At 39.4% G+C, this 25,686-nt stretch overlaps 1 protein-coding gene across 4 annotated transcripts in view; it reads right to left on the reverse strand.

The window, feature by feature from the left end:
- Positions 1 to 23,940, reverse strand: part of CSGALNACT2 (chondroitin sulfate N-acetylgalactosaminyltransferase 2) — a 33,341-nt gene extending 9,401 nt beyond the window's left edge. For 2 of the 4 annotated variants that reach the window (XR_004988018.2, XM_036438023.2), the window contains exons 1-4: positions 23,811 to 23,940; positions 7,616 to 8,550; positions 5,075 to 5,291; positions 3,686 to 3,787 (exon numbers count right to left, since the gene is read on the reverse strand). Coding sequence is in view for 3 of the 4 variants with exons in the window: in XM_036438023.2 (XP_036293916.1) it covers positions 3,686 to 3,787; positions 5,075 to 5,291; positions 7,616 to 8,276 (980 nt within the window). In the remaining variant the exon portion in view is untranslated. Of the gene's footprint in view, positions 1 to 3,685; positions 3,788 to 5,074; positions 5,292 to 7,615; positions 8,551 to 13,455; positions 13,476 to 23,810 lie in introns of those variants that run through there. The other 2 variants (XM_036438022.2, XM_045581666.1) reach the window with 2 other exon arrangements.
- Positions 23,941 to 25,686: the final 1,746 nt, after the last annotated feature.

Here is a 25,686-nt window from a genome sequence, read left to right on the forward strand (position 1 = left end):
TACATTTCAGATATTATTATTATGTTGGTTCTACATTCATATAGGGAAAGGAAATCATCAGCTTCATGTGTATAATCATCATCAGGGATATATATTCACTAAATGCCCACATGTGTGGCAACATGATGGTGGTGTGAGGTTTTTAAATGTTGAGGGGCCACTGCCCTTCAGAATCTTAAAGGCCTATTGGAGAAGATAAGAAATGTACACATGGGAAAACAGCCATAATGTTTGGTCATAAATAATACATTCCACATGAATGATACACACAAAGAATGCTCTTCTATTGAGTTCTTCAGATCTTTGCTCAAATTCCTCTTAGAGAGCTACCCCACATACCTTATGTGAAGTAGCTCCAACCTCCTTCTCTTTCGTCTCTATCCCCTTGTCCAGCTTTGCTTTTCTCAGTCCCACCAGACATATTTGAGTGTCTCCCTACTGGAATGTAAACTCCATGAGAGCAGGGATTCTGTTTTGCTCATTACTATGGACACAGTGTCCCTCATAGAGCAGGAGTTCAGTAAATGTTTGCTGAGTAAATGAATAAACAGCAGTTCTGAGAAACAAAGTTTGCTTCTACCTGGAGTAGAGATGATGTTAGAATTGGAATTTAAGTTATGCCTTGGTTAAAATCCTGAATTCAGTGGCGAGTGTAAAGGTTGTTCCAATTAATTATTCTCAAAGGCGATGAGGTAAGAAGAAAGTATAAAACATTTTAAAGAACAGGGGTCAGACAAATCAAATTGGCAAAGAATGGGAACAATGAGAGAAAATCAGAAAAGGGTCAGACTGAGGAGCACTTTCCATGAGAAGAAAGTAAAGATCTTGGTCAGTGTCCTAAAGGCAAGGAAGAGTCAGGGTTTTGCCATCGGGACAGTGGTTCACTGTGAAATCCCTGCAACGGAGCATCAGCTTCCCCTGCACACCTGTTAGAAATGCAAATTCTTGGGTCCCACCCAGACTCCTGGATCAGATGCTGGTGGAGGAGCTGAGCATCTGTGTCTTAATAAGCCTTCCAGGTGTCTCTGATGAACTGGAGAACTGCTGCACTAGAGTATGGTCGGATCAAAAAGGAACCTTTCAGAAAAAACATTCTTATAATAATATGGACGGGGAAATGAAGAGATGGAAGCAAAGGCTTAAATAGTGTATGGAGTGGACTCCAAGTGCTGAGTGGCCATGCTCCCCTTCTTAGCAGATATACATCTTTCCCTACTTTTGGGAAACTGCTGATCAACACGTCACACTCCCAGCAGCAAGTAGAGGAAGTAATCATAGAGCACCCCAACCATAGTAATTTCCTAGAATCATAGTCCAAACTCAAGCTAGGCTAATCACAATACCGCCACCTGGCCATAATGATTGGTTCAAGAGAGGGCAAGGTTCCTCCCTGGGATTTCGTCAACTGGATGCGGGAGAAAGCTCTTTCCTCCCTGATGGCAAAACTGAGAAGAAATGAGCCCAGAGCCGCCAACAGCCATATACCTCACGTGAGGAGGAAATATCCAAGAGGAGAATGAAGTCACTATGCAAAGAAAAATAGACAAGAAGACAAGAGAATTTTGATAATTTTCAAGTCTCTGGTTCCAGTACCTAAAGATATCAAAGAGGATTTGGTTTTTCATCTCCAAATTTGGTTGTAATGACCTCTTTAGTTCTGCGAATTATTCAAGAGTCTTCAATAACACTCATTTTCCTTAAGCAAGCTCAGGACCGGTTTCCATCATTTACCACAGGGGAGTTTTGATTAATGCAGCTGAAGGAATACCAGTGAGTGCTTGGCACTTAGTAGGTGATCTGAAAATGGTGAGGAGGGAAGAGAAGAAGGGGGTGGGGGAGGGAAGGTGGGTGGTGACAGCAGCAAGAAAAGGACCTAGAAGAGGAACTGACTACCGTATTTTTCGGACCATAAGACGCACTTTTCCCCCCCAGAAGTGGGGGGAAAAAGTTCCTGCGTCTTATGGTCCAAATATAGCCTACACATATACTTTAAAAAAAAAGTTTTTTTACTTGCCCGGCTCTGTGTGGTCTCTGTGTGCTTGCCCGGCTCTAAAATGGTTCTAAATGCTGCTGTTTACTTTACAGGGTTGATTACATGTGTTTATGACTGTGATGTTGGGTTTTAATGCACATAAAATATTTTAGGACACTATTTGTTTCAGAATCTTTTTTTCTTCATTTCCCTTCTCTAAAAACTGGTGCGTCTTATGGTCCGGTGCGTCTTATGGTCCGAAAAATACGGTAATTAGAGGCAGAGAATGAGTGAAAGATGTGGGCTCTCAGACATCAACATCTCAGGGGATCATGAGAATGGTCTTAGTCTGAACGGAAAGAGCGCCAACAGGAGGAGAAGGCAATGTTTGTTTTTACACATCAGTGCTATGAGAGAGCCCTTAGAAATAGGGACTACAATTTCCTCTTCCATGCCCAGTCCTATTTCTACTCCCCAGTTAGGCTCCTAAGCAGGGTACCTTGAACACAGCTGGTGGGACTCAGTGAAAATTAGTTGAATGGCCAACTAAATCTGGATTTCTATGGAAAGTCTACAACTAGCAGAAAGGCAAAGAAGGATACAGAATTGGTGTGGCCAGAAAAGAAAATCAACTTAATATCTTACATTATAAAATATTTACAAAATATTTATTTATATTTTACAAAGAGCAGAGGAATGTTTCAAGAAGAAAGTATTCATCAGGTGTCAAATGTAAAAAAGTGATAAAAGAGGATGACAGAGCCCTGACCGATTTGGCTCAGTGGATAGAGTATCGGCCTGCAGACTCAAAGGTCCAGGTTCAATTCTGGTCAAGGGCATGCACCTTGATTGTAGGCACATCCCCGGTCGTAGGTGTGCAGGAGGCAGCTGATCAATGTTTCTCTCTCATCGATGTTTCTAACTCTCTTTCCCTCTCCCTTCCTCTCTGTAAAAAAATCAATAAAATATATATTTTTAAAAAGATGACAGAGAAAAAGCTTAATTTGGCAAGTAGGCCTTAGAGATGAAAAGGCTGAGGAGCTACGGAATTAATAATGAAGTATTAAGGAATTACTAATTCATTCATTCTAACCTCTGACAGGAGCTACGGAATTAATAATGGAGTATTAAAGAATTACTAATTCATTCATTCTAACCTCTAAACACCTACTATGTGCCAGGTACTATATGAGTTGTTTGGTTAGAGAACTACTGTCCTGTGAGGTTTAGCAATGAAAGGACAGGAACCTAACAATAGCTACTGGATACTGTAGAGTCCGGTGGAAGTGTCGTAAGGATAAGGGGAGAGCTTACAGGGTGAGAAGAAGGAACTTGGGGAAATGGAAAGATAGGTAACAAGAGACAAGCTCAAGAGATGATATCAAAGTGAAGGGATTAGATTTAGAAAAAGAGAAAGAGTTCACAGGAGGAAATAAAGAAGTAATAAATGAAGGCAAACATACAGAAAGTGAGTGGGCTGCAGAGTGAGAGCTCCCTGATCATGCCAGGCTTCTGCTAGGAAGTTAGTGAAGATGGGGCATTTAGAGTTGCATGAGTGAACTCAGAAGTGAAATGAGGAACTTATCAGCACCACTCACATGCTCAGCCAACTTTTAAACAGCATCTATTCCAAATTAACTCATTAAATATCTGACATTCTCACTCTTCTAATGTTATCTATCAAGGACTTCTAAGTGAACATAACTCACCTACCTTGTGACAGACTCTAGGATGGACTTGACTTTAGACAGTCCTTCTTTACCAAAATACACCACTGTGAGATGAATCCTCTTGTCCTGATGAATACATACATCCCTAACAGAATTGAAAAATAAAATTCATTCAAGAAAATATATGAGGCTCTGCTCATTCAGAAAGCAATCACATGAAGCTTCAACAAGAAAATGAGTGAGGCATTACTGATTTAAAAGAAAATCACACGAAGTTGTAAGTAAATATAAAAGTGGCAATACTGTTGAATTATTAAGGCATCATAGCAAATGAATAGTAATGTGTATATCTTAAACGAGTGCAGTACTGGAAGGGCCATGGGAGCACTCCAACAACATTGCCAATTTTCAAAATATTAATAGTTTGGGAACTTTTGCTTTGGTATTGCCTTCACAAGCAAAATACAAGCTACTCAAAAAAGTAAGTCCAATCAGTTCAGAGACAAATAAATACTCATCTTCTGATTTGAGAATTACTTTGTCTTCAGACTGGCTAATATCAGAAGTTACACCTATCCTCAAGGAATATTTGCCATGAGTGAGATTTACTGTAAAGAATAATGTAGCTTCTGAAGGTAATTCCAAGAAAGGCAATAAAAAAAGAGGTCTCAAGTGAGCTATTTCAAAAATGACTTCTAGATATTCTGATACACAAGAGTGTTAACTTTTAAATCCATCAATTTCAATATGAGTATAAAGACTGGGTATACAAAGCATCAAAACTAGCATATTACAGTATTTAAAACATGGCAATTATTAGAATAAAAAAGCAAAACTCTCCAGATAGTTATTCTAATATGTGGTTATCTTTGATTTTAAAATATCCAAATTAAGTGGTAAAAAATTCTTTGCCTCTGCTTCCCAACATAGAATAACGTTCTCCCATTTTTAGTTAAATGTTTGTATTTTAAAATTTTATTTTAATTTTAAAATTCAAATTGTCCTTAAGGGAATTTTCTGAGGAGATAGTAATGTTCTATACTTTGAATAGGAAGGTAGCTACATGAGTATACATTTGTCAAAAGTTATGAAACCCATATACGTAAAATATGTGGATTTTATTATATGGAAATTATGCCTCTATAGTTATTTTTAAAAATTCAATTTGCCCTAAAAAGAATTCACACACATTTATAAGGGTCATCAAATTTAGTTTCTCATAGTTGTCATCCTCAATTTACTTCACAATTCAAATTGTCAAAAACACAATAAGCTAATCATGTTTTAAAAAAAATATATAAAAAAGTAAAGTTGCCTAAAGCCTATAAAATTATCCTGTAATTCTAAGTAATCATACTCAGTGAAGATAAATAAGTAAAGTGTATTTTTTTCAGGCACACTAAGCCAAAAATCATTAAGCCCCGAGAGTTACCTGAAGTTCTGCATAAACTGCACAAATGCTTCAGTTCTTTCAGCAAGTGGCACAATTATGTTAATAATTGATCTAGTAATGTCAATCATTTCGCTCTTCACTTTCATGAGAGGTCCAAAAGGGCGGAAGAGGGTCACATGTCTATACTCCATAAGGTCTGCTTTCTTAAAAAAGAGTTCATACTGTGTGCCCTTATCTCTCTCGGTGCGGTAATAACCTAAAGGAAAGAGTAAGGGACAAAGATGTCTCCATGTCAAAGTTTATACATTCAATGTGAATACTGATTTTACTCGAAGATCAAAAGTATGAAACCAGATCTGTAGGGTTTTTATCTGTTTGTGAAAATATTTATCCCACTATTTATCCCCACTATTTATATATATAAATAGTGGGGATAACTATATGCCTAATATGCAAAGTGTCCCCTCAGAAGTTCGACTGACCAGGAGTTCAATTGATCGCTATGACGAGCGCTGACCATCAACCAGGGGTGGCGTGTAACCCCTGGCTGCCAGCAGCCAGGGAAGGGAGGCCCTGGCCAGCCGCTGGCAGCCACTAGGGTCCCTACCCGTGCATGAACTTTGTGCACTAACCTCTAGTTTCTTTATAAAAGGAGATGTTAAACAATGTTCATGGCTCTGTATATTATTATTCCATCTATAACATAGGCTTTATATGACAATTACTCCTTTTTACATGTGACTTTTAAATAGTAAAGCCTATTGACCATCTGATGAAAAGAAGGAAATTATTTCTAGCAATATTAAATTCTAGTGCTGAGAGTTCAAATTTCTATTGCTTGGTTCAACTCAACAAAAAAACAAAAATAAATTGAATGCCTTTGTGTCAATCACTGGTGGTATAAAGAGGGCTACATGGTCCCAGTTTTGAGTAAAGGTCAATTTAGTGACGGAGACAGAAAAATAAAGAAGTAATAATACAGTGATACACACATGTACACACACACACACACACACACACACACACACACACACACTCCGAATACAGTAAAGTCAGACAAAGAAAACATTAGTATAGATTTAAACATGGTGACTTGAGATGCCTTTGGGAGAAAAACATGGAAGTCTAATGGGCTGATTTTTAAGTGTGACACTGAGGAGAAAGGTTAGACCTACAGATGTGTGAGTCAGTGTCTGGGAATAAAACGGAGGTAGGCCGTTCCCACTCTTCCTGAGAATTACAGTCAAGCAGGAACCACAAATCAGGAAATGAGCAATACCATAAGACAAGAACTATGAGAGGAGACACAGGCAGAGGTTACAAGCACACACAGGAAGCACTGTTATCTTAGACTCGCAGGTTGGAGATGACTTCCCAGAAGTGTCTTCTAAGCTTAAGTCTGGAAAGAGGAATAGGAATTGCTCAGTTGTCAGTAATTATTTTTTGGTGAGGGAGTATCACAGTGGAGGAAAAACGAGGGACAAAATATACTCCACCCAGAGAAAAATCTTGTAAGTGACAGAATCCAAGGAAAGTTATAAGCAGAATAGAAAACTGGCACTGGTTCCTTTCTTTTCAGGGAAATGTGAAGACATTTTACATGTTACGTAGTTATCTTTCTCAGCAGCTTTCAATTCTGCTATAAACTACAAACATAGAGTGAAAAGACAAAACGCTGAGCTTGCAGAAAAACGAAGAATTCTGAGAGAAGCAACCCACTGAAAATGGCAGGAAGTGACAGCAGAAAAAAGAGGTGGCAACAGGGAGAAGACAGTTGAAATTCCAGAAAAGTATAATGCTCTGATGGCCTCCAAAGGTCTCAAGGCCATACATTAGAGTATAGCAAGTGACATCCATGCTGACTCAGGGTCAAAATCACTACACTGTTTAGTCAAGCAAAGAGAAAGATTTATATCTAAAATGGTTTTAAGCCTGTAATTAAATATCCAGCACAGAATATTAAGATGGAGATGAGCGGGAATCTGTAATTATTCCTGTTTATATCAATCAACAAATATCTCAAATTCATAGCAGTGTCCTCAACTTTTGAGTCATGTCCCATCTTGATATATAAAAGTCCCATGCCCTTTCTGCAGTTTGTATCAGGAAAATACTTTTCCAAATGCCAAACATGCGTTTTAAATCCATGTATGCCTCCTCAATGTTCTCACAAATTAAGAGAATAACCCACTAATCTACAAAATTAGTTTTTTTCATTACTTTTTCAAGTGGTTTTTGAATCTTGAGTCTTAGTTCATACATTGTTGAAAAAATATAAGGAATGAACAAAACCAGATAAGAGAGGAATGCAAATACATTCACACATTAATACAGAAACAGCCCTAAGAGTTTTCAGCTTGGGTAGAAGTGTTCTGTATAAGCTTAGATTTATTCTATTTCTGGTTCTTATTCTCTACTTTATTACAATCATATGATAACTTTTTTCAAAAAGCCACTTCAAACTTTTGGTGGAATGCAGTGGGTAAACACTTAAATGTTTTAATAGAATGGAAAATTACTGATTTACCAGCATACAATAATAGCATTTTGTCATACTAACATAACTACTTTTCACATTACCTTCTATGAAGTCATTCTCATTAAATATCAGTTTCTCTCCAAGGGGACCATCCTCATCTTCCTGTTCATCATCTTCATCAGGATTATTAATGACTTCCAAGCCAGCTTCAATAACTTCCACCAATTCATCCCTCTTGTCTTTTCTAACTGGCTTTTCCTCAGGATGGCGAGTGAGACCCATTTCCAATTGGTATACTTTCATTAAGGTAAAGCTTTCAAAGGGAATGACCCCATACTCACTAGGTAGTTTGGCTCCTATGCTAACTTCAGCTTTGTCAATCTGGGAATGAAGAAACTCTAACAGATCACTAGGTGCTTGTTCTTTGTGGCCTTGATAGCCTATGCCATTAGCCCCTCCATTCTTTCTTTCTTGTAATGATCTCATCTTCTCACTCATTTCTTGTAATTCTTGTTTTAGTTGGGCAATTTGGCGTTTCAGACTGGTTGCCCTGGTTTGATAATGTTCTTCTTGCTCCTGTAGTAGGGCTTGATAATACTCTTTACCATAATTTTCTCCAATGACCCCGGGAAGAGATGCATTTCCATCAGTCTGTGGGGCACATTCCAGAAGATACAAAAACAGTACCAAACTGCAGAGTAAAGCAAGACCCAACAGCAACCAGTGGGTCCGGGTCTGAAGAATCGATCCTCTTCTAGGCATTCTTATTAATGTGGACTTGCCCAATGAGATAAGTTCTTTTAGTGTTCATAACTTTAGTAAAAGGTTATCAAAAAATTCAAAACAAAATCAGGATTCCATAAAAGGTACCAAATGAATTCTTCTGTAGCTTAAAAAATTTCTTCCTTCAGCACTCAAGCCTACTTGTAGAAATGAGAAGTTATGCATACTTCCTATATTGTTACCGCAATATCCAGAATGAAGAAATCTGATCTACAGAATCAGATAAAATTCCATTACATGGGTGGTGACCTTTCTGAAAGAAACAGATCAGAATCAATCAGAATTTTGTTTCCTGAAGTATATCAATTGTTGGCAGTCTCAGTAAATTTATGTGACAACTATATGTTGAACACCATGAGAGGTATTAATACAATTTAGAATATTTATAAATTGTAAAAGAAATTATTAAGAAAAATATTTTATAAAACATAAAAATAAGACATGTAATACTCCTAACCAGAGTAATGAATTAAAGAAACATTAAAATTATGTTTAGCATAGTTTGTGTTAATAGATTCTACTTTTCTCTATTTGGACACTAGAGGCCTGGTGCACAAAATTTGTGCACAGGGAGTGGTGGTGGTGGTGGAGTCCCTTAGCCTGGCCTGCACCCTCTCACAATCTGGGACCCCTCAGAGGATTAGGTGCAATCTGGGACCGCTGGCTCCTAATCGCTCCCCTGCCTGCCACCCTGATCACCCCTAACCACTCACCTGCCTGCCTGATCACCCCTAACTGACTCTGCCTTGGCCCCAGCTGCCACAGCCTCTTCCGGGAGGACATCCGGAAAGTCGTTCAGCTGTCCAGTCTAATTAGCATATAACACTTTTATTATAATAGGTTATATTGCATGTAGCTCTATATTAACATAATATTTCAATCAACACACCATTCCCCACCTATTACATATCACAATTTGGGTACTGAGTTTCCAGAAATTGTTTTTTTGCTATATTAACAGTGGCTTGCTAGGGAGACTTAGGTTCTTTTGGTTTATTCAATTCAAAAATTTTACTTCATTAATTTTTTTATTCAAATCAGTCAATCTAAGAGCCTTAAAATTAAGTGGAGGGAAAATTTCAAAAGGTCAATAGACATCTGAAAAACACATTAAAAAACGTTTTTACATCCAAAATCCTCCAGTAGATTATTTGAGCATTAGATCACAAATTCTTTCAGAGTAACAGATTTCCTACACTTCTGGAAAGGCTCAGAGTCTATATAAAGGAAAAACAAAAACATTTTAATGTTTGTTTGTGTTGTGTTTTTTTTGCAGGGAAAAAAACCCTTTTATAAATTTACAAAATTACATGGTACCATTCATACCACAACCAGCTGTGTGAACTCTTCCATGTTTCTCTGAATAAAGGATTCTTAACTCCAGAAGTAGATATGTTAAACTTAGCAGTCAGGAGACAGGGGAGGCCTCTGCCCCAGAGAGAACTTCCATTCTAATGAAGTGTTTGTTAAGAAGGATATGTAACAGTACTGTAGGCTTTTAAGTGATGTTCTCTACCAGTGCAGCAGGACCTATGGAAGAAGATCACCAGGAACATGAGTTCTAGTCACTTTCTTACTGATTAGGAAAACCTGGATGCTTTCTGTGAAAAATGCTGTATTGTGTGTTTTTTGTGGAACATCCTACCAATAAAGAGGGAATATGCTAATTGACTGTTGCACTCTTACAAATATGGCGGCACCCACAGCCAATAAGGAGGGAACATGCTAATTGAATGCCATGCTCTCAAAGATGGCAGTGCCCACAGCCACAAGATGGTGGTGCCTAGTCTCCTCAGCGAGCCCGGCTGTGCTGCATGCCTGCCTCTGGAATCCCCCAGTCCACTCAGTCCCCCAGCCACTCAAGGCCGGCCCGAGGCATAGGCAAGCCTTGGATGGTGGCTTCCCAGCTGCCCAGGGCCAGCCCAAGCCTCAGATGTCAGCTGCCCAGCAAACGCCTGAGGCACAGGCAAGTCTCAGATGGTAGCTGCACAGCTGCTCAGGGCCAGCCTAAGATGCAGGCAAGCTTTGGATGGCAGCTGCCCAGCCACCCAGGGCCACCTGAGGGTTGTGCTGCTGGCAGTGGCAGCAGCAGAGGTATGATGGGGGCATCACCTTCGCCTGATCGTCAGGTCACCTTCTGCCCTTGAGGGCTCCCAGACTGTGAGAAGGGGCAGGCTGGGCTGAGGGACTCACCTCCAAAGCATGAATTTTTATGCACCAGGCCTTTAGTCTTATATAATAAAAGGCTAATGTGCAAATGGACTGAATGGCAGAACGACTAATTGCTATGATGTGCACTGACCCCCAGGGGGCAGACACTCAAAGCAGGAGCTGTCCCCTGATAGTCAGTGTGCTCCCACAGGGGGAGCACCACTCAGCCAGAAGCTGGGCTCACGGCTGGCAAGAACAGCAGTGGCGGGAGTCTCTCCCACCTCCGCAGCAGCGCTAAGGATGTCCGACTGATGGAGGGCTCCCAGACTGCAAGAGGGTGCAGGCTGGGCTGAGGGACCCCCCCCCCCGCCCCGCCCCTCCACACACACACAAGTGCATGATTTCGTGCACCAGGCCTCTAGGATATGTATAAAATGTAGGATAGATTCAAACTTCTTATGGTTAGTAGACCACAAACAATGGGTATCCTTAGCCATTTATTGCTTTTGTTAACCAAATGATAATGAAGTAACTTGGAAAATTTAATTCACCACTGAAATAGCAGTATATGTCACATATAGTTTTGTGTTACAATTATATATATATGTGTGTGTGTGTGTCAAATATTTATAAGATTTCCACATAAAATATATTTATAAGTGGGCTGAGCTTTACCATGACAGCATCTACTTTATAGATTATAAATTTTGTTAAATTGTAAATGATGTGGAAAATAGATAGAAAAAATTTTGGTATTAAGAAATTATCTAGGGAGCATATGAGATCTTACTCCCTGGCATATGCCATCAGTTGGGCTCAAATAAACTCTTACAAAAATCCTCTACAGGTTTGGACATTTCTTACATTGGTGTTTACTTGGCAAAGTGTGACAGGATTCTGAAGAAGCCCACCCAGGACCATCCTGCGGCCCTGGACCAGTACTAGGTAAAGCAAGGGCTCATTGTACCCCACAGACTCTCCACTTTGTATCAAGTGAACTTGGGTGAATTCTGGGCCTCCTTGCTTTAAGTAGCAGGCTATGGCTTTATTTGAATTGTTTTTAGAAAATCCTTGAGGTGGATAATGATTGATAACTTGGGGAGAGGGGAGAAAAAGTGGGTTGCTGCTTTTACTAGTAATTTCAGCTTTTTGATTGGATTGCTTACTGAGAGTCTGAACAAAATCTCTGCGAATTAAATGAGAGACTGAGCTCTCTTTAGCTCTGAGAAAGAAAGGACACTTGCTCCCCAACCCAATACCAGTTGCTTCAGACCTCCGAATCCAGAGAGGCAGAGAAGGTGCCAGTGAGGTAGTGCAGCCAGTCCCAGAGAAGCATGCAGGAGCCCTGGCAGGACAGAGAGCCTTGAGATGGGTTCACGCTAAAAGAGTGAGATCTGAGAGAGGGGCTGTGTCTTGGAAAGCATTGCTATTCTTGCTGCATTTCATAAACACTTGCTGGCCCTTGTTTGAGTATTCTTAGATGACGAAGAATCTTTGTGGGGTTTCCAGAGAAAAAAAATTTATCTAGGGTATAAAGCAGTCCTATAAAGATATCTACTGCAATTATCTCATCTGGAGACATGCATGTAAGGGTTAGTTTTCCCTAGAATTTGTTCACATTCTACAAATCTCAAAATTAACTTGGGAAATCAAGCCACCCAGGTCAACAAGGCCCATCATGTCAGCCTCCCATTTATAACTAAGATGGCCAAAATGAGGATCCTCTGATACTTCTAAATGATTTTCTGCATGTACAGTTAGGAATAGCTGGCTATAAAATTAGGCAGAATGAATAAAAATCATATTTAATTGGTCTCTTGAATCTTCAAAAAGAGGATATAAATAAACAGATCACCTTGATGTTGTTTAGGTGATAAAACAATTTTTTATTATATTAAAAATGGCTTACAGCCGACCAATGATCCTCTCATCATTGCTGTTTCAATCTTTCTTTCCCTCTCCCCTTCTTCTCTGAAATCAATAAAAATGTATTTTACTCAATCAATCAATCAATGGCTGTCCTTATTTTAAAAGGAGAAGGTCATTTGGAATTTGACTTGTCAAGGACAGATATGAATGATAAATGCTTCCTAAACAGAATTTAGATCCAACTGTTCTCTCTTTGTGTCTGTCTATATGTGTCTTCATGTATGTATGTTATAAATGTGAGCTCATTTTCTACCTCTGGATGGTATTGTTAAAATTAATTTAAAGTCAACCACTTCCGAGAATTGGGTATTCTAAAATTCTCAGAAACATAGAAACTAACTCAAATGCTTTTCAAGTATATATGACCTAAGGTTAATCCTTAGTAAATAAAAACTTGCTTAAGTTTATTGCTTCAAATAAAACATAATGTCTTTATTTTGCCTGGGTTTTACAAAAATAAGTCATTGTTAATAACTGATTTTTATGTCTATGAAAAATGTTTTCAGAGATTTATAAAATGTCCAGTTAAAGAATGCTTTCCATTAGAAATTGATGTTTTCATTAGAAATTGAGGTTTTAAAGGTGAAAAGTTTCAATATAGACAGAAATAACTTGCAGTGTTCCAGAAGGGCCCCTGAAATATATCAAAAGACTTGTCTTTTATGTTAAATTGCAAGGGAAAGTCAGAGGGAAAAATATGAAGAGTTAGGGCTATGGAAAACACAACACAGCTGCTTGGTTTTTCCCTGCTCCCTGGCTCCCCATTTTCCAGTTTTTGCATTCCTTCATGCATCACAAGCACTTAAGCTGAACTTAGATGAAGAAACTTATGGGCTAACATTACCGAAAGGAGACATCTTACACTATTGCCAAGGTTTAATAGAGTCACTTCAAGACAATGCCAAGTTGGTAACTGCGTCCTTTCACAGTGAACTCCCAGGAAACAAAGACTTCAAAATTTTGATTATTGAAAAGGACATCAAATAAAAGATACTCTCCAACTCCATTAGAAGGGCCCTTATCAGGCACTTAACCACAAATGGACATCCACCCATCTCTGATACTCATTTCCACTTACCATGGTCATCAAAGCCCTCTAGGATGAGAAACTGCTAACAACAGAAGTAGACAGCTATCCCAAGACATCGACAAACCTGTATACCTAAGGACTGATACTGAACTAAGAATCCATTTTGTTTGACTGTCATAAGTTATTTGTTCTTTGGGTTTTTCTACATAGTCCAACTGTTTATGATTACTGAACATGTATAAGATAACTGTTAACACTCTTTTCATGACTTATGTAATTGTTATATCAGATGTCAAATACAGAAAAATGAGACAGCAGGCAAAACTTGGATCATGATAGTCATAAGACAGAAATGATCCAGAGTATTTTTTTTCTAATGAAGACCATAAGACCTGTCTTCCGTTTACCTGTCCCTTCCTTTTTTGGGGAAAATTTGGCCTCAGTTCAGATAATATGGTTCTAGTATTGCCCCATCCCCAGTGGTTCATAAGATAAAGTCAATACTGAGACTTCCTAGAAGTGAGCCTTCCTAGCACTATGAAAACACATTATCTGACCAAAAAGTCAGCTATCAATGCATTCATCATGTTTATTTATTACCAAAAGGGGAAACTGTGAATGAAAAAAAAGAAGGGTTCTATAGAAAGTAACCTTACAGTGACCTGATCATAAATTTCTTCCTGAGCAGGTTATAGTGGGTTAGTCATGCCCCAGGCTTGGAACTTCTTTAGTGAAAGGTTTTAAGCCAGCCCTGTCCATTGCTCTTGTGCATCTAGGTTAACACATCTTTGAAATACCAGAAGAAGTAATACCCTTTTAAGAATCTTGTTAACTAACCTATCACTCAATCCCCATCTTGCTCTCTCCAATCTTTGGTTAAGTCCTCTCTTTAATTTCTCAAGTGCATAAAAGAAACTGCAGCCCTAGCTGGTTTGGCTGAGTGGATAGAGGATGAGCCCATGAACTGAAGGGTCCTAGGTTTAATTCCTTGGTTGCAGGCTCCATCCCAGGCCCTGGTCCAGAGCAGATAGGAGGCAACTAATGGATCTGTCTCTCTCACTTTATTGTTTCAATCTTGCTGTCTCTCGCCATCCCTTCCACTATTTATAAACAAACAAAAAATAAGGATGCAAAGCTATTATTAGTTCTATGACCTGACCATGCCTTAAAACCCTAATTCTTAGCATAAGACATCACTCAAATTTCATTAATTAAAAAATAAAATTCTATGGTATCTCTTTTAAATATTTATAAGTTATTACTAGTCCATTTATTATGGAAAAGACTAAAATTAAAAATATGGAAACAATCTTATATAAATTAATAAAGTTGTATAACTTAAGTATATTATACTCAAACTGTTTTGAAGTGAAACTTGGTAACAGAACTAATGTAAACTAAGTACATCTGCCTTTTTTCAATGATACCTCCTAGTTTTTTTTCTTTACATAGACAATGTATTTTAAACTGTGAGATATAACCCATTAATGGGTCATACCAAAGGTTTATTTTTTTCATTGAAACAGAACAGGAAATATCAGTATATATTACACATAGCAGTAAGTTTTGTGTTGTAATTATACGTATATATGAACTCTACAGAAAGTATTTATACATTTTGCTGTTATGTCTTGATTGCCATCATTCTATGCAATATGTTGGTATCATAAGGTTCACTCATAGCACAGATTTAATCCCAAGCAAACTTCTAAGCATAAACTGCAGATAGTTAAGTGTTCTGAGGAGAGAATAGGATATACTGTGGAGATTAAAAAAAAAAAAAAAGCTATTAAAGATATGGAATACAAAATCAAAGATCTCAGAGTTGCAAAAATCCTTAGAAGTCATCAATTCTTACTCTCTAAAACAGACTAAACAGACTTTCTCTTATAGTCCAGATGGAGTAACAGGGACCAGATTTACTCTCACACTTGAAATAACCAAAAAACAAACAAACAAACAAACAAACTTCCAAATATGAAAGAGTGGTTTTAAGATACTGAATACTGGGAATAAAAGAGAGTGATTCCTGGAGAAACAAGAAACAATTGCCCAACTTGCTGCCTTAGTCTCCAGGCACAGGCAGCAAAACCTAAACAAAGCCAAACAGACTCTGTAAGTTGATGAGATGGAGGTGACAGTCTGGGCAGACCAAGGCAATTAGGTCCAAAGGATATAATCTGAAAGGTGAGATCTGCACAGAGAGAGAACTCTAGAGATCTGAAGAGGACAGTATTTGGGAATTCAGCAGAGCACTGATAAGTGCTCTCATGTGAAGAAACTGATGCTAAGGAAAGAACCACACAAGAAATTAGAAGACATAGAACTCAGCATTCATATAGAGCCAGGAATAGTGTACGTACCCACCAGACAGACTGGAAAACCTCCCAAATTCATAGGTAAATGGGTAGAGTACTCAAAAGGGTCTTATCTCTAGACTAAACATGGCTCTGGTCCTGCCTAACAAATATTTTTTTTAAATCATTTTTAATTTTCAATTACAATTGATTCATATTATTGTATTATTTTTAGGTGTACACTCCAGTGATTAAAAACAACTTATTAAATGATCATCCTGATAAGTCTCACACGATACACAGTTATTAGAATATTACAGACTATATTTCCTATGCTGTACTTTACATCCCCATGACTATTCCATAACAACCAATTTGTACTTCTTAATCCCTTCACCTTTCTTAGCCATCTCCCAATCCTCCTTCTATCTGGCATCCATAAAAAAAATTCTCTGTATCTATGAGTTTGTTTCTGTTCTACTTGCTATTTATTTTGGTTTTTAGATTCAATTGTTGATAGATATGTATTTATTGCTGTTTTATTGTTCATATTTTCTCTCTTTTTCTTCCTTTTTCTTTGTAACATTTCATATAATACTGGTTTGGTGTTGATGAACTCATTTAGCTTTTTCTTGTCTGGGAAGCTCTTTAGCTGTTCTTTCATTTTAATTGATGGCTTTGCATTATAGATCCTTGCTTTTTATCACTTTGAGTATTTCTTGTCACTCCCTTTAAAAAAAATTTAAAAATATATATTTTATTGATTTTTTTAGAGAGAGGAAGGGAGAGGGAAGAGTAGAAACATCAATGAGATGAAAACATCGATCAACTGCCTCTTGTACACCTCCTTCTGGGGATGTGCCTGCAAGCAAGGAACATGCCCTTGACTGGAATCAAACCTGGGACTCTTCAGTCCGAAGGCTGACGTTCTATCCACTGGGCCAAACTGGCCAGGGATTGTCACTCCCTTTTGGCTTGAAAGGTTTCTGTTGATAAATCATCTGACTTTCTTATGGGAGCTAGTTTCTAGGTAACTTACTGCTTTTCTCTGCTGCTTTTAAGATTCTCTTCTTTGTGTTTAACCTTTGCCATTTTAATTATGTCTTAATGTGAGCCTCTTTGGGTTCAGCTTGTTTGGGACTCTGAGCTTCCTGAACTTGTATGTCTATTTCCTCCACCAAGTTAGGGAAGTTTTCTGTAATTTTTTCAAATATATTTTAATTTCTTGCTCTCTCTTCCCCTTCTGGCACCTCCACAATGCAAATATTGGTTGAAGTCATCCCAGAGACTCCTTACACTACCTTTATTTATTTGGATTCTTTTTTCTTTTTGCTGTTCTGATTGGGTGTATTTTGCTTCCTTATATTCCCAATCGCCGATTTGATTCTCAGCTTTATCTACTCTACTGTTTTTTAGATTCCACAAATAAGTGAAATTGTATGGTATGTCTTTCTCTGTTTGACATATTTCACTTAGCATAATACCCTTTAAGTCTATCCATATTGTCACAAATGGTAAGGTTTCATTCATTTTATGGCTGAGTAATATTCCATTCTATATATATATATATATATATATATACACACACCAATTTTTCTTTATCTGATCATCTACTGATGAACATGTAGGTTTGGAGGCTGGGTGAAAAAGGTGAAAGGATTAAGAAGTATAAAATGGCAGTTATAAAATAATCATGAGGATATAAAGTAGAGCATAAAGAATATAGTCAATAATATTGTAATAGCTATGTAAGGTGCCAGGTGGGTACTATACTTACCAGGGGGAACACTCATAAGCTATTTAAATGTCTAATCACTATGCTGTACCCCTGAAACTAATATAATCCTGAATGTAATTTTTAAATAAAGTATGAAAAGACAAGTCACAGACTTGTAGAAAATATGAGCAAAGCATTTATTTCATAAAGGAATTTTATTCTAAAAACTATTAAAGTACAATGATAACAAAACAAACACAACTCAGTTTAAAATTGACAAAAGATGTAAACAAAAACTTCAAATAAGTACAGACAAAAAAATGCTCAACATTATTAGTCATTAGGAAAAGGCAAATTTAAACCACAATGAGATACCACTACTCAAAATGGCTAATTTTAGAATGGCTAAAATTAAAGACTGATGTGTTGGTGACAATGTGGAGGAACTAGAAGTTTTTCATAAACTGCTGGCAGGAATGTAAGATGTTTTCACAGTTTCTTAAACATAAACCTCCCATATGACCAAGCCATTCCATTCCTAGATATTTATGCAAAATAAATGAAAGCATATGTCCACATAAAGAGTCGTACACAAATGTTCAGAGCAAGTTTATCACTGTTTAGCAATAAAAAGGAATAAACTACTGATATATGCTTTGACATAGGTAAAACTCAATAATTACTCTGATAGAAGCTAGACAACTAACGAACACATACTGTATAAATCCAATTATATAAAATTCTAAAAAAGTAAGGTAACTTATAGTGAGAGAAAGAAGACTGAGTCAGTGGTTGCCTGGAATGGGGGGAGAGTCAGGGAGTAAGGATGTGGTAAGGCTTAAGAGGTGGTACCAGGAAGGAATTACAAAAGGGCACAAAGAAACTTTTGGTAGTGACTGATAATGTCCATCATTTTTGATTTGGAGATGATTTCATAGATGCCACATATATTCAAATTATCAAATTACATGGTTTAAATATGTGTGGTGCCCTGGCCGGTTTGACTGGGTGGGGTCAGAGGACTGAAGGGTCTTGGGCTTGATTCCTGGTCAAGGGCTTGATCCAGGCCTGGCCCCAGGTTGGAGCATGTGTGGGAGGCAACCAATTGATGTGCCTCTCTCTGACACCATAATTTTATGGTCCTATTAATACTTATTTCATACATAATGTCTAATCACTATGCTGTACCCCTGAAACTAATATAGTCCTGAATGTAATTTTTTAATAAAGTATGAAAAGACAAGTCTTTTGTACATATACTGTAGTGTGCAAAACTAACTTCTAATATAAAAGTAACCAATGGCCTTCTGCAAAATATAAATAATCCATTTGAATCTAGTTATTTAAAAATTCTATTCTGTATAATCTTCTTAAACTTTCTGTATATAATAATAATAATAATTTAAAAATATATATATTTATTGAATTTTTTATAGAGAGGAAGGGAAAGGGATAGAGAGCCAGAAACATCGATGAGAGAGAAACATCCATCAGCTGCCTCCTACAAACTCCCTACTGGGTACATGCCCTTGACCAGAATCAAACCTGGGATCCTTCAGTCCAGAGGCCGATGCTCTATCTACTGAGCCAAACCGTTTAGGGCTGTATAGAATAATTATTATTAAAGTTTTAAAAAACTAAATTTATAGTTTTGAGTTTACTTTTTACACAACAAAAACAAAGTCACAAAATTATTTGGAAAAGATGAATACTGTCAGAAAACAAAAACAAAACAAACTAAAACATTATGAGGCATAAATATTTGTGAAGGAGGGAATTATATTTTATTTTTGAGTAATTTATGAATATTAAAAGTGATATATAGGTTATTTAATATGTCCATAAATCAATTGTAAATATTTAGAAATAAAAGTATGATTATTATAAGACAGCACCTCATTCAACAAATATTTTGAATATCTATTGTGTGTCAAGCACTAAGTGGATATGTTATTTATTATAAGCAAAATTCCTGTATATACAGAGGTCCAGTTTCTGTCCTCTGACCAAGGGTTAGCAAACACTTTAGGTAGAGTCAGACAGTAAACATCATACTTAGTTAGTTACCTCTGTCTTGTAGCACAAAAGCAGCCATAGATGATGTGTAAATAAATGAGCATAGTTATGGTCCAATGGACACTGAAACTTGTACTTCATATAATTTTCATGTCACTAAGTATTCTTCCTCTTTTTTTCTTCTTCTTCTTCAAGCACTTATAATGTAAAAACTACTCTTAGGTCACAAGTTATAATAAAATAAGTGGCCAGCTAGGTTTGGCAACCCATGCTCTAAAGTCTTACATTTTTCATACTTCCCTCAATATTTTATAGTTCCCCCAAATACATGTGATTAAAAGGTTACACATGATATAAGGCATACAATGAAACCTCTCCCTTCTAGCCCTGAACAGACAATCCTAGAGGCACAGCTCTCCTCTTTCCAGTTTTGTGTATCATTCCAAATCTATTGCCATGATTACACATTTCAGTATAAATAGCCTTATATACACACGACTCTTCACACATATTATTCCATCTATAGAATGAATCCCTGGAGATGGAACAGCTGAGTTATATTTCCTTAAAGAGTTTATTCTAATATGTAATAGCTTCTTCCTTGCTCATGATAAGCCTTACAAAATGCCTTTACCTATTTCCACCTTTCCAACCAACTTTAAAAAAATCAGGTTCAAAGGACTTGTATGCATGCATATAAGCACAACAAATGGACGCAAGACACTGGGGGGATGGGGTGAGGGCATGTGACAGGGGGTAGAGATGGCTGGGGAAGGTCAATGGGGGGTAAGAAGAAGATATATGTATTACTACATATAATACTTTAACAATAAAAAAATATTTTAAAAAATCAGGTTGCGAATTATACTTATTATACCTACTCTATTTTATGAATCCTTCCTTAGTATTGCATTACATTTCTTAGCTATGGTTGTCAATACCTTAGAGATGAGAAATACGTTTTACTGTTTTCTTTGATCACTATTTCTTGAACTCTACCTCTTTTTTCTTAGATTATTTTTTATTTGATGTAAACATCCTGGGGTCTGTATAAAAATGATTTTGTTTCCACTCTGAATGATAGTTTAGTTAGGGATAAGATTTAGAGTTCAAAATATGTCCCATGAGCACATTTTAGATAACTGCACCACTGTCATCTAACATTCTATGTCCAGATTAAAAGTCTAATTGCAAGTCTGATTTCCATCCCTTTATAGGAAACCATATGCTTCTCTTTGGAAGCTTATGAGATTGCATATTTATCCATGAAGTCCATAAATTTTATCAGAATGTATCAGTCTTTTCTATTCATAAATACTTCTACTCAGAGAAATTTTCTTGTTTTTCCCCCCTTTGTTTCTTTTGACAATATTTTGGTTCCATCTACATATATAAAAGCCTAAGTGACCATTGAAACTGAACAGACAATCGGACAGACTGCGTGGGTGACCAGGCCGGCAGAGGGAGGGGTCAGTGAGGGGTGACCAAATAACCGAGCAGCAGACTGTGTGGGGTGACCAGGCTGGCAGGGAGGTTAGTGAGGGGCGACCAAACGACTGAGTAGCACGCTGCATGGGGCAACTAGGCCAGCAGGGGTGGGGGTGGGGAGGGAAGTTGGGGCTGACCAGACTGTGAGGGGCATTTGGGGTCAACCAGGCCAGCATGGGGGGCAGTAAGAGGTGACCAGGCCAGCGGGTGGGGGGGGAGGAGTTAGGGGCAACCACGCTGGTGGGGTGGGGGTGGGGGCAATTGGGGGTGACCAGGCAGGCAGGCAGTAGAGCAGTTAGAAGCCAGTGATCCTGGATTGTGAGACAGATGTCCGACTACTGGGTATAGGCCCAATCCTGGGGGCCTAAACCAGCAGTCGGACATCCCCTGAGAGATCCCAGATTGGAGAGGGTGCAGGCTGGGCTGAGGCCCTCCCTCCTTAGCAATGGCCTCTAGTTCTATTATAAAGTAGGAATGGGAAATCTGGCATTTATTGTGAGTTTCAAGGGGATGAGGTTGGGGGAAAGAAGCTGTTACAACAGCCAGAAACCCTCAATTTGTGCCACATCTTTCCAAAAGCTTTCTGAAAAGGTATACTTCCCCCACTGCACAGAGGAAGAAATGGAGACTAGAGAAGGAAGGTTGATTTATATTTGCCAGTACTTTGTCTCCTGAATGATAGTGTCTTTCTGCTTGGCTTTGGCTGTCCAAGATTCTGCCTGGATACACCTACTCTCATGATCTCTATTTTCTTTGTGGTTATTACTCCTCTTCAAATTTCTTTTACCTCCTGGAACTCTTAAGAAATGTAAAATGGCTCTTCTAGATCTCTTTTCTATGTTATGGCTATTTTTTCCTATTTTCTATGTTTTAATATTCAAGAACTGATTGCTTACTTTCAGGGCAGCTTATATGTGTCCAAATGGCATGATATCCTTCTAAATCTAGCACACGAATATTTCTTTTAAAGTTTCTTCTGTTTCTTACATGGACTCCATTGTTTCAGGACTAATTCTTATATTTGTTCAGTCTGAGGCATCTCTTCCATGTTACCGATTTCCCACAAATGCTTAATGATTTTTATTGTTGGTTCCCATGATAAATGTATCAATGTATCTTAGGAGCCTAGAAATCACTGTACTCTTGTGGTAAATTCACATTTCTAACTAACCCTATAATTCAATTATATATATTCTACCCATATTTGTGTAGGATGACAATTACAGTGTAATAAGTTCTTTGATGTGCAATCCCATGATTCTTCAATCCATTTTGAGTCACATCTTTCTGGTGTTTCATTTCCTCTAACAACCACCGATTTGAGCAACATAGTTCTTACCTAAGTGTTATACAACAAGCTTCAGGAACAGAGCATCACCAGCTCTAACAGACTTCTCCACCAGACAGTTACAGAAGCTGCGACAGCCTGGGTGAAGATCATCATAGATATGCAAGCCAAGGATTTAATAAAATAATATGAAGAGTCAATTAAGTTTTGAATTCATAATAGTTATGCTTCTTACCAATCTTTATTATAAAAGTTAAAATAAGAAATTCTACCTTTTTAAATAGGCTTCATGTTAAAGGAAATTTTCTGCCTATCTTATGATTCAGACATTTCACAGCTGACAGAAACACATACAGATGTTCACCAAGATATTTATAAGAATATCCACAGTAGTCTTCAAAACACATAATATACAAATATTGGAGACACAAATATAACATCAAAAGAAGAGTAATCATATAACCACACAAAAAAGTACTGCACAGCAAAAAAGAAAAAAAATGAACCAACGTTACATGAAACATCAGGAGTGAATCTCACAGTGATATACTATACAATTCCATTAACATGAAGCTCAAACTGGACAAAACTAATATATGAAGACAGAAATCCAAATGCTGGTTAGGAGGCAGGGGCATTACTGACTTGGAAGAAGCAGAGGGAAACTCCTGGGGCGATAGAAATGTTCTATATAAATGTAGGTATCACTTCATACAAGTTCATAAACACATAAAAATTCATCGAGCTGTACTATTAAGATGTATGCGCTTGATGACTTCATTTGTGTTTTACCTCAATAAAAAAAAAAAAAGAGGCAAGAAAAAAATGTAATTTCCAAACCGGTTGGAACTAAAACTGTGCTTATGGGTGTCAGAATTCTCTGAGCCAAAATGCTGGAAATCCAACATCCCTTTTCCGTTGTTTTAGTCACAGGGTCATTTTAAACCAACAGTATCAAAGGGATAACACAAAATGAGCGTTACCTTCTGGGTCATAAAATACCGGGTTTCCCGCTCCACGCTCCAAAGCGCTGTCAGTACCGCACGCAAAGCACCGCCAATCCCCGGAGCGCGGACCAGCCCGGAGCTCCCCCGCAGCTGTCAGGCTCGCACCCAGAGCCCCGGACCCGCCTAAGGACAAAAGCCTGCGCTACACTCAGATTTCCATTCTGCCCGAACATCACCACGAATAACAGCAACGACTGCGCTTACAAATGCCTCCTCAGCAAGCTGCTCCGAACGCTGCGATTTTCAAGACGAGCTGACGCCGGAGGTCCCCTCCGGAGCGGCCCGGCCCCTCGTCCCCACCGCGGCGTGGGCGCCCGGGAGGCGGCGGGCCGGAGGGAGCGCGGGCAAGAGGAGGGACAAAAATAAACCGCAAATCAGCGCTGGCGGCAGCGTTCTCCAAAGAAAAGCAACCGCTCGAGAATCCGCGCTCTTGCTGACGCCGGAGGAGACTTCGGAGGGCTCGTCCGCGACGCGGCCCCGGTGACCCGGCCCGGACAGACTCGCAGCCCCGAGCCGCGCCCGGCGGAGCCGCAGGCGGGCCAGGCCGGGGCGGGGGTCGGGGTGGGGGGGGGACCGGACCGGGTACTCACCGCGCTCACCAGCCCCGCGCCGAGCAGCCGCCTCCTCCTTCTCCACTACTCCTCTCCCTCCTCCTCCTCTCCCTCCTCCTCCTCCCGCTCCTCACAGCAGCCCGGAGGTGTTCTGCCGGCCCAGGGCCGCGCCGCGGCGCCCGCACCGCCACTTCCGGCAGCGCGAGGAAACCCGCCCCTGCCCGGAAGCCCCGCCCCCATCCGCGATGACTCCGCCCCCGTCGTTGCCCAGTGCCTGCAAACAAAGCTGGAAAACTGGCACACAGTATATAGGTTAATCGATTATCTGTTAAAAATGTGTGTGCTGTGTGTGTGCCTGTGTAAATCCAAGAATGATTTGTGGAGGCGAAGGGAGTGCCCGAAGCAGGAAACTGCTGTGGCCCCAGCAACGGTGGGCAGGGAGGGACAGGAGCACCGGCTCTGGAGAGGGAGGGGCTCGCCCCAGCGGAGCGCTGCCCGGCGGGAGTCCCGCCGGAGCCCAGGGGGCGATGAGTGCCTGCCTGTGGGCGCTGGGCTGAGGACTGACAAGTCGCTGAGGTGTCTGAAAGTTCGGGGAGCCGGGCTGTTCCCCAGGGAGGAAGCCCGGGGCTGCCAGTGCCCTTTAGGCTCCTCCTCCTCCCCCTCCCCCTCCCCCTCCCCTTCCCCCTCTTCTTTCTTCTTCTTTTCTTCTTCTTCTTCTTCTTCTTCTTCATTAAAAAAAAAAAAAAAAAAAAAAAAAAATATATATATATATATATATATATATATATATATATATATATATATATATTATTGATTTTTTTACAGAGAGGAAGGGAGAGAGATAGAGAGCTAGAAACATGGATGAGAGAGTAACATGGACCAGCTGCCTCCTGCACACCCCCCACTGCGGATGTGCCCGCAACCAAGGTACATGCCCTTGACCGGAATCGAACCTGGGACCTTTCAGTCCGCAGGCTGACACTCTATCCACTGAGTCAAACCGGTTTCGGCCCTCCACTTCTTTGAACCCAGCTTTCCTTACGTAAAATGAGGGAAACATTCTGGGAAGGCTTCTTGGTCTTACATTGTATGAGTTTAGTGAAGGAAAAAGAAAGACCCTCCATTCCACTGCTGGTTCCAGGGGCATCCCCGTGGCACGGTTCCTGCCCAGAGCAGGCGAGGGGATGCCGGGCATCAGCACCCTGCCTGTGTCTGGGTGGGCAGGCTGCGCTGAGAATGGCTCTGGGGTCTGCCTCCCACCACTCTGCTTTTCTATTATAAAAATATTTTTTCTTTATTAAGGTATTACATATGTGTTCTTATTGCCCCATTGGTCCCCCACCCCTCCACTCATGCCCTTCCCCCTCCCCCCACTGGTGTCTGTCCATTGGTTAGGCTTATATGCATGCCCACCCTCCCCTACCTTCCCTCTGAGGTTTGACAGATCGATGCTTCTCTGTCCTGTATCTGTTTTTGTTCATCAGTTTATGTTGTTCATTATATCCTATACATGAGTGTGATCATGTGATATTTATCTTTCTCTGACTGGCTTATTTCACTTAGCATAATGCTCTCCAGGTCCATCTATGCTGTTGCAAATGGTAAGAATTCCTTCTTTTTTACTGCAGCACAGTGTTCCATTGTGTAGATGTACCACAGTTTTTTTAACCCACTCATCTGCTGATGGGCACTTAAGCTGTTTCCAAATCTTAGCTATGGTGAATTGTGCCGCTACAAACATAGGGGTGCATATATCCTTTCTGATTGGTGTTTACGCTCTGCTTTTCTTACCAGGTTATCTTGGTAGGTTCTTTGGGCTTAGGCTCTCTAAGCCTATTTCCTCAGCAGTCCCATGAGGACAGAACAGTGGCATGTGCTTCCTAAGGTGGTTGTGAGGGTGAAACACAGTTTTGTG

This window comes from Pipistrellus kuhlii, unplaced genomic scaffold (genome assembly GCF_014108245.1).
Source record: "Pipistrellus kuhlii isolate mPipKuh1 unplaced genomic scaffold, mPipKuh1.p scaffold_m20_p_15, whole genome shotgun sequence".
In the NCBI taxonomy this organism is placed as follows: Eukaryota; Metazoa; Chordata; class Mammalia; order Chiroptera; family Vespertilionidae; genus Pipistrellus; species Pipistrellus kuhlii.